This window comes from Penaeus japonicus, unplaced genomic scaffold, assembly GCF_977035675.1.
Source record: "Penaeus japonicus unplaced genomic scaffold, GWHDUDI00000001_assembly GWHDUDI00000008, whole genome shotgun sequence".
Taxonomy (NCBI): domain Eukaryota; kingdom Metazoa; phylum Arthropoda; class Malacostraca; order Decapoda; family Penaeidae; genus Penaeus; species Penaeus japonicus.
In genome coordinates, this window is record NW_028234410.1 from 31,118,544 (window position 1) to 31,128,543 (window position 10,000).

The 10,000-nt window shown below is 35.7% G+C and overlaps 2 protein-coding genes across 4 annotated transcripts in view; one reads left to right on the forward strand and one right to left on the reverse strand.

Moving 5' to 3' along the window:
* Positions 1–395, forward strand: part of LOC122247882 (apicoplast pyruvate carrier 1) — a 13,616-nt gene extending 13,221 nt beyond the window's left edge. For both annotated transcript variants that reach the window (XM_043007573.2, XM_043007572.2), the window contains one exon: positions 24–395. In XM_043007573.2, coding sequence (XP_042863507.2) covers positions 24–61 — 38 coding nt within the window. In that variant the 3' untranslated portion in view covers positions 62–395. The remainder of the gene's footprint in view (positions 1–23) is intronic.
* A 1,236-nt stretch (positions 396–1,631) lies between these two features.
* LOC122247883 (uncharacterized) overlaps positions 1,632–10,000 on the reverse strand; it is a 9,152-nt gene continuing 783 nt past the window's right edge. The window contains exons 1-2 of one of the 2 annotated variants that reach the window (XM_043007575.2): positions 9,898–10,000; positions 1,632–5,223 (exon numbers count right to left, since the gene is read on the reverse strand). The exon at positions 9,898–10,000 is cut by the window's right edge and continues 70 nt beyond it. In XM_043007575.2, the coding sequence (XP_042863509.1) occupies positions 4,417–5,199 (783 nt within the window). In that variant the 5' untranslated portion in view covers positions 5,200–5,223; positions 9,898–10,000 and the 3' untranslated portion in view covers positions 1,632–4,416. The remainder of the gene's footprint in view (positions 5,224–9,897) is intronic. The other variant, XM_043007574.2, reaches the window with a different exon arrangement.

Consider the following 10,000-nt stretch of genomic DNA (forward strand, 5'->3'; position numbering starts at 1 on the left):
GACTTTCTTTTTTTCCTTTTCAGGTTTTATCATGACATTCATTGTACCAAGGGGCCTTTGAGGAACAGTACTGTAATCAAGAACTGTCAAGATTATGTGCAAATATACATAGAGTAATACAAGTAATATAGATCAATGAAATATAAAAATTCTCTTTTAAAAGGTATGGTTGTATATTAGAAAATATATATTTTGCATTTGTATGGTTGGAATTTTATGTACATTTACAATGTAAAGTTAAAATTTTAATATTCCAGAATATATTTCATAGTTTATTGCATTTTCTACATTTTACCATTATATCGAGTATATAAATTATATCGAGTATATAAATTTACAAAATATCACCCATTTAATGTACAACAAACTGAACAAAGTAAATTCCATAAATATAATCGTTTATTTTTTAAGTAACATCAAACAAACCTCAATAAATTCTCAGTAGAAATATTATTTGAGTCTTTCTATTTTGTTTGAATATATATCTACCATGTAAGAATGAATCTTTTGCACCACTCATAGAATTTATAAATAAAAAAACAAAAAAATTATAATAATATATATTAGTGTCCATTTACTTTGTCTAGAGACTTTTTTCAAGAGTGTGATGAATCTCTTCTTTATCTTTTTTTGAATGTATAATTTAGACATAGGTAACAAAAAAACATCTTTTTTGTTTCTCAAGGGAATTAAAACCTTACAAATTAATAGGTTCTTAAGGGAATTAAAACCTCCTTAGAAATTATTTGGTTCTTAACCCATTGCAGAAGGGATAGGTTTTATTTTTAGAAGAGAGACACTTGAAGCAATATAAGTTGAAGCAGCCAAATCTTCTTTCATTCATTCATTGTTTAATCTTAGAGCGGTTTTTGTGTTTTATTTATTTGCGTGTTTAATTGAGTTTAGTGGAATTAAAGTGCGTATGACAGGCTCTATCAGTGCTGCAGTTGCCAATTATTGTAGTATGTTATCCATTATTAGCTCATTATTTTCTTTTTTTACTCCTTGTGATAGAAGATATTGCGGGTTTTATGAAGTTTTGATGTATTTTGGGTTTTTTCGTATTCTTTGTGCTGTCATAACGAATACGACACATATAACACTAATAAAGATAACAAAGAAGAGGTAGAAGTAGAGGAATGAAAGCCTGTGCTTGTGACTGTTAGTGCCACAGTGAAAGACTCCATATTGGCACAGGAGAAGTTTTAGACAACTGGGTATGGATTGAGTCAACACCTTCTCTTCTCGTTCTGCATGCACATTGCATGCAACATCTTCATCTTTTGAGCAAGAGTTCCTCAACTTATGTTGCGTGCCATCGCTCCTATAGAGACAGTGCATGTAGAGCCGTGGATGGGTGCCATTCAAGGCTTCTACCTGATTGTGCTAGAAGTGAGTGGTGCATCTAGGTTTAGGACGTTAAGCTTGCTCGATATTACGGTTATTATGTACATAGGAACTGCAGTAGCCATTCATCTTCATTACTTTTTCATAGCAAATAAAATAGCACAGTGATCCAAAATCCGTACGTGAACGTCGTCATGACGGCCCGTCGTAGCGCCAACTCGCCCTCCCTACGTCATGTATGTCATGACACCCGTACGCAATGGGTTAAGGGAATTAAAACCTCCTTACAAATGACAAATTTATTAATCAAAGTGCATACACAAACAGGTGGCAGTTTTGTACTAGTAACCTGACTCCTCTGATGTCAGTGTTGAAAAATACCAATATGGAAAGGTTTATTAATGTATGAAGTCCAGAGCACAACAGAGCTGTTTGATGATGGATCTCAACCTGCTTTATAGAATATGCTTTCCTGCTTTTTCTTTTTGTCAACATATGTAAACAGGCATTCAACAGAATTTCAGAAAAACAAAAACAATGCTCTTTTTAATTTCTTTCTGGCATTTATCTTTTTTATTTCCTTTTTGCAATACAATTGAAAATATTCTGAATGAACAAGCTTCTAAAATAAGAAAAAAAAACAATGAACATTCACTGTGAACAGTATCATCATACCTATCTATTCTGGAACAATCATCATCTGTACCCACTAATACTGACCATTACTACATGCTGGGGCTGTTCGTGTCTTTGACTTGAAATATTCATTCAAAAGATAACAGTATCAGCCTATTTAAATTCTACAGTTTCCTACAGTTCCTACAGGAAACTGTCTTTGTTTACGTTGAAGTTTGACTGGCCAACAGATACTCCATCATTGTAAAGAAAAGAAATATATTAATTTACTGAATGTTTCACTCTAATATACTGGACTTTGTTAATTAATCTCTGTCTCTCTCTCTCTGCCTCTCATGTAACAAAGATACAATTAAATATACATGTCCATACATTGTCATTCTTCGCACACATACAGTGTGCTATGCTATAATGGAAAGTACATCTTAATGATGGCAAATCAGATATAATTGATTTACAAAATAAAAATAAAAGCACGAGTGAGAGAATAGAGAGGAGAGAGAGGAGTGGCCAGCCATATTACCATACCCTGACATTGGATTTATCTACAAAGGAATAAATTACCAAAAGTTGTACTATCTGAGTGGCAAGTTCTTTTTCATGAAGCACTGTGTTTACAACAGTACAGCTTGGGCCTTGATTGAACACACTTGGTACTGCAGTCAGTTACTGATTATACAATTTCTACATCAAGAGCATAATTAAACATTTTTTAAATTCATCATTCTTTATGCACTGAGGGCATGCAAGTTTAAAAGGCTAATATTGAAAGAAATCCAACAGCAAGTTGATGCAATATGAAAAATGATTCACAATGTTTGTACTAGACTGAACTGAGGTTTCTTAAGACGGGAACATGCAAGTTAGTTCTTTGGTTAGTACCTACCAATAACACACTAACAATCAATAAAGCACAAGAGACTAAACTAAAGAAGAGAAAAAAGAAAGAGAAGATAAGGAAAAGACAAAAAAAAAAAAAAAAGAAACATGCATTTTGCTAAAAAAAACAAACTATTTCTTATATACTATGGATACAATTGAATCCAGACTGTGGCTTTGGCATTAAATTTTCAAGCCAAACAAAAAGAAAAATGCACATGTCACAAAGTAAATAAATAAGAAATGGTAGTTATGACTCATACCCATTCATCACATTCACACTAGTAGTAGTTAGTACTTCCAATTGATTATTTACTAACAAACCTTTCACATTTGAGCAATGTTGCTAACATTTAAGGCTTGGTTTCAATCAATAGGCTCATTGCAAGCCCTGTTAAGACAAGTCACGGGTGTAAAACGTATAACATTGCAACACATCTATGTCCTGTTAATAAGATTACACATCTGAATCCCAATAGATGAGATTGTATATCTTGGAATGATAAATTGCTGAAAAATATTTGTCAGTAGGTGCTGGCTACACCTCATATTGCCCCTTTCCTATCAAATAAAAAAAAATTACAGTCACATTATCGTTTGAAAATTTCTGTTAAAAAAATAAATAAAAGACACAAAGTGGCAGCACTCCCCATGAATGGGTTATGTGCCCGGGTACCACTCCTCTTACAACTAATGCAAGGTATAGGCTCACTCGCAGTGAATTAAAAAGGAAATAAACCACAGCTAAAAGTAAGACTGGCACGAAAATAAAATTACCATTTCATCGTTCAAGGTTTTTCAACATCTGCAGATGTTTACTGAAAAAGGGGTTGACGATGCAACACAGAGGAATAGGCTTTAAAACTGAAGCCGCACTTCACAATTGTACAGTGCGTATAAAGAATGAACCTGATGTTTAACAGTTTAATGCAAAATCATACTTTGGGAATTTTTTCTCTATCAGCACATGTACACTAAGGTAGTGAAATGCGGCTGGAGGTTAAAAATATCTTACACCAAAAAACATAAATATTAGATAAGGAACTACTAACAATTTTAAAAGTAACAAGTATAAATAGCTGAATCAAGACTAGGATACAGATAGGGTCTTATTGTTACAAATGAAAAATTAAACAACATTACTACCGATAATAAACACGATGTTAAGCGATAAAAACTAAAGGTATTTATTGTGTCACACATCTCGGTAACTTTTAACAAACACATTACGTAGCTCATGTATTGCACTTAATTGTAACATCTAGCATTAAAACATAGAAATGCAAGTATCTGGCCTTTACTTGGAATGAAGATAACAGAATGTATTTAGACAAACCACTATAGAAAGTAGCAATTCTTAATCAGGAAAAAAAGAAAGAAAGAAAAAAAAAGTTGTAACTTCTATGAAAATGTTACACATCTCACTTCCACATTTGAACAAGTAAAATTGTTTATTATCATTAAAAAAAGGAGAGAATAAAGAAAACCCTGATTTAAATTGACCAAACACACCCACAGACCACGGCCATTACTTCAAGAGAAGACTCTCACACTTCAATGCCCTGTGGCAGGTGTTTGGCTGTGCTGTTGCGGGACCTGACTTGCATTGCTCTCCCCGGTGTCCTCGGTAAAAACGGACTGGCTAGGCCCTTCCCCGGACTGCCTGTTATTGGACACAAGGCCCATTGCCTGAGTTAGCCACTGAGCCGCATACAGCCCATCATACACATGCCGGACCAAATGTTGTGTCAGGACAGGCGTGGAAGTGAACTCGAGTCCGCACGCTCCGCACTGCTTAGGGGTACTTAAGCCAACACTCTCTTGTGAATTCTCTGGAAGACCGCTACTACTACAACTCAACACTACAGTATCTGAAGCTTGTTTGTCATGTTCCTGCTGGCTGGTAGTCCTGTGTCTGCTGAGTCTTCTGCGTGCACGGGTTCTCGTCTTGCTGCTAGGTGGTGACAGACTGAGTGCCTGCACTGCCTGTGACAACAATGCATCAGCTGATTGAGGGAGTGGAGGGACACGTGGTAGAGCTTCATCAGTTGGACACTGGGTGGCAGGTGACAAAGACACAGGGCAGTCTGCTCCACTCTTGACCGAATCACCAGCTGGGTCACCAGCCGGGCCACTCACCCAAGTATTGCACATTCTTATTGCCACAGCTTCATTCTTTGCCCTGACTCTCTCTGGCAATCCTCTCTTGCTGGCCTTGCTTTGCTGGTTGACATCTGGCCCCCTTACACAAGCCCTCTGTGGTTTTACACTTCTCGTATTACTTGACTCCACCTGCAGGCCCAGAGCAGTGTTTGTAACGTCTATCAGGGGAGACATCTTTTCACCTTATCATGTCATAATCTGAAGAAAAGAAAGAAGGAAATATGTATAAAACAATATATACATAATAATGAACTAAAAAGGCCATTTTCACTACTAAATATATATCTGCTTTTACACTTCTTCTTGAGCTGAAAATATCATTCAGTATGATGGTGGATTAAGTAAGAAAAAACAAAATAATAATATTAAAAATAATTTGAAATACCAGCAATAAAATCAAGTAAATAACTATGACCAGAAAGGAATTAAAAAAAAAAAAAAACTTTTCTTTTTGCTTTCTACTCCCTAACAATCTCTCCCCCTCCCCCTGTCATAATAGACATAATTATCATATCATTCTAAAACATGTTAATTATATAATCATGTCACAGATGATGATGATACTGATAAAAACAAAGTATTCAGACTAATTATATTTAGGCTAGTGCGGAATAGCTCTCGACAGATTTCATTTCTTTATTCTACATGTCTGGCCCACCTTCTGCCTGCATTTACTTGTATGCAGCCTCAGTAAATCTGTTCTGATCAAAACCTTACCAAACTTCTTACAAGTCATGTGGCACCCTATTCTCATTACTAATGTATTCAGGCTCTACTAGATGTCTCTGGTGATGGGTCTGTCTGTCTAGAATATGGCATCATCTTGATTATTTTGAGGTTATGCATATACTTGCCCCAACTCTGTGTTCTTGCTGGCAATTAGTTTTTGCATGAACATTTAGATCAAATTAGCTGTTGGTCAGTATGTTTTCCCTATCAAAGTAACCTTTAATGTGCATTTTAGGTCCTTAACCCGTTAAAGACGGGTCACATGTTTTTTCGTCATACATGACAGGAGGTCTTGCCTGATGACTGGCATCATGACATTTAGGGATTTTGTTATTTTATTGTGCTATGAGTAATGAGTAAATGATGATGACAATTGCAGTCATAATTATTATCACTGCCATAATATTAACCCAATGACAATGGGGTGTCACATCCGTGTGAAACGACAAAAAGTGCCTGATGATGGGGCGACATACCAGTGTGACGTCCCCAAGGCGATATTACTTAGGCACGGCGTAGGGGGGTTACCGGTTCTTGCCAGGCCCATCGGTATTGGTTTAAGCAAAATGGGTTTCACCTAACAATCCAAAACCTAGATGGCACCACTTTCATTTAGCACCAACAGGAGAGAGAGCCTTGAAGGGCACCCATCTATGGCCTCTAGCAAGCACTTTATAGAGCAATGGCAAATTTCTGACCTCTTGCTCTAAAAGTACTGCAGATGAAGGATGTTCAGGCAGAATGAGAGGAGGAAGGTGACTCAAACCATGCCCAATATCTACAATGTGCTCCTGTGTCAGTAGGAATGCCTTTAACTATGGCATCCACAGTCATAAGCACAAGTTTTCTTCCTCTTCCCTATCTTTTCAGGCTATCTTCATTGCGGATTGTTATGTGTTTCATATTTTTTCATGACAGCACACAAATATGAAAAAATAAAGTCCTTCCCTACAACAGCAATATTTCTTTACACTGAGTATACAGAAAAAAATGAGCAGATATAGATGCTAAACTGCACAATTGATAGAGCCTGTAATATAATAAATATAAGTCTCTAAATACAGTAAAACACACAAAAAATAAAACAAAAAAATGGCTCTAGCTCTAAATGAGTGAATGAAAGAAAGTGGGAAAAGTCAAGGTATGTTGCATGAAGCTACCTCACTCTGAAATAAAACCCATCCTGGAGCCTGGGTAAGCAAATCTATCACCCATTATTACCAGGTTAACTATATTTTCTTAGAGAAGGCTAAGGTAAAAGAAAGAGGCTTACAATGGGTAGTAAGAGTGAATTCTCCACTTCTGAAGGTGGTTTACCAGAAGTCAATCACAGGGTCAGTTACAGAGTTTTCTCACAGACCCCTTTGAGAATCTGGTCTTAGTTATGGATCTCCTCCCTAGAAAAATGCACTTTATTGTACACACACATAACACTGCCTTATTTGCTGTTTATCTTCACATCATATCATGACTTGTCAATTGATTACCTCTGACACTACTTATTAACAATTACAATTTCTCTTGTCACTTCTTGTCTGCATTGTCCAAAAAGAACACACAAATGACATATTGCAATTAGTAGTTATCAGTACATTCTTCAACTACGACCCCAATAATTTATATGATTTGGTTACATCTTTGCACTTTCAAAGAATTTCGGTTGTTAAGTTTAACCTATCACACTGTAAATGTTGAAATGTGATAAATGGTACAGTGTTTGTCAATAATGGAATCTCTCACACAAATGCTACATTTTGATATTTGGTTCAGGTCAATGTCTTCCTTCACAAGCCTCCATTTTCTTTCATAACCCCAAAAAATAGAAGATGAGCTACCAGTTTCTTGTTTTCTCTTACTTAAGTAAATTTCCTGTCAATTTGGAACTAAGTTTGAAGCCACTATTTACCGTGCTTACAAATTTATACAACTTACATGCCTCTCCCTACTTTAAACCTTGCATCAGTTCTTCAATCAAGGCATCCGAGGTAAAAAAAAGAAAAGAAAAAAGAAAAAAGAAAATGTTACTAGATTTCCCTGTAAACCTCAAATAAGAAACCAGACCAAGTTTTATCTCAAATTTTGTTTATAAATGGTAGAGGTTTGTTGGCCTTCACCAGTGCACCAAAGACACAGAGACCAGCTATCACTTCCTAAACCTACCACTATAGATTACAGCATGTTTCAAGCAGACTTTGAAAGAACACAGACCATATATTTAGGAGCAATAAGTCACATTCTGAAAGCTACTGCAGTTAGTAACATTTACCAAAATAATTTACAAATACAAAAAACATGAAATGATTTAAAGAAATATTAATGAAACAATAAGAGGGTAAATATAAATAGTTCCCCACACTTTGTATTAAAAAAGGAAATAAGAATTACCTACTTTCTATGATAATAAGGTAATAGTGAACAGCAAGAAGTGTACGAGGATAACGAGAAACTATTGGCATGACTGCAATTCAAATGGCTAATATCAACGTTGACGATCTTTATGCGAATACGCATTGTAGAAGGGAGTAAAGTAACTTGAAGCAGTCTATACTCATTTTATTACATTAAGCAGATTAAGCCATTGACTTAGGGTGTTTGTGCTGAGTGCATGGTCATTTCTCGGGTTGTGTTTTCCACTTCGGATTGTGTAGTGTGATGAGTCGGGCACTGTACTAGTATTATAAATGTTAAGGTACTCTGAAGACGGTACTCTCTTGGCATTCTGGGGAATGGACAAGTCCCTGGAACAGACTCACTGTCATATAGATGGAAAACCCAAAGTGTCTTGGCATCTTTGTAATCATTATTATCATTATTAGTAACTACTAATGATATAAATACACTTCAAGCAAAGAAGGTACAGTCTGCTCACTGCTCCTCACGTGATATGCCATCTGTTGCCAAGGCCATTTAAGTCATGACATGACAGATGTGCCACTTGGAGGAGTGACCCCTGACACCAAGGCATGTTCCTATTGCCATCCGAGTTATCAGGTTAATAATTGATCTAAGTGTATTTTTCTGCTTATATAAATATCCTTAAATTTTGCAAATGATGCTAACAATACAATGCTGACAAAGCCTTCTAAGCCTTTGGATCAATACAGACAACTTATGTACAAGGGTTCTGCTGATAATTGTTCAAATGCCAACTATAATATGGCATATAATGCATCACTTTCTCTCATATACTGCATATCCTTATCACTACTGCACTCCAGTGAGATCGACAACATAAAACATATATAGTATCTTTATAAGGTAAAAATTTAAGTAGCTGTCCATAACAGAACTACAAAGGAGAAAAACTAAGGTACTGGCTAAAAAGAGCACATATAAAAACATTTCTAGCTATAAAAAATGATTTGCACAAAGGAAAGGTAAGGTTGCATTCACTCCTTAACCCATTAATGTCGAATGACATGATATCATGCCATAGCCCAGCAAGAAGACCGGCCCGAGGATGAGATATCACATCACGGCTTTTTTGATCATGTGTGTAGCAGGTGGCCATCACCTCAGTGGGTGAAAAGCCCATGGTGTTAGGCCTGCGTATTTCAAAATATCCTGGCAGAGCCAAGACCGTCTCGTTATCGAGTTAAAATAATTCCGCAATCAAAAGGCGAAGTTCAGCAATATATTTCCAAACTTTCTTTGCAAAGGCAAACAAACAAAATTTATCTATACAAACAAATACACAACATAGAGTAGACCAGACATTGCATAACTTCATAGAACATATGGCACTATTCTCTGAGACAAATTTCATATACAGTAAAGATATGAAGAGATGCATACTACTTTCAAATAGTATTCCAAAATCCCCTCAAGGCACAACTGACTCCTTTTATTACTTCAAAAGATATCACTGTCCTTTTCTTTCTAAGGATGTTTGTGAAGCAAAATCAATCCATCAGTCAGTGTAAGTTCACCAGTAAAATTAATGTTAAAAATCAGTTGATTAAAATATTAACATATAGTTTACCAATTTCAATAAATAGCACAAGAAATTATGAAGACTCCATGCCATATTCTTATTAAAATCACAATACAGATAACTTCAAGCTAAACCAGTTCTTAATTCAATTAACACCTTAATTCTTTCTAAACAAACCAAAAGAAACACTTAAATAAACAAATACTCACACAAAATAAAATTTAGTCAAATCACAAATCACTCCACAAGCCACCAAAATAAGGAGCAAGTCTGACACAGTGGTATGCACAAGATAAACCAACACCAATATCA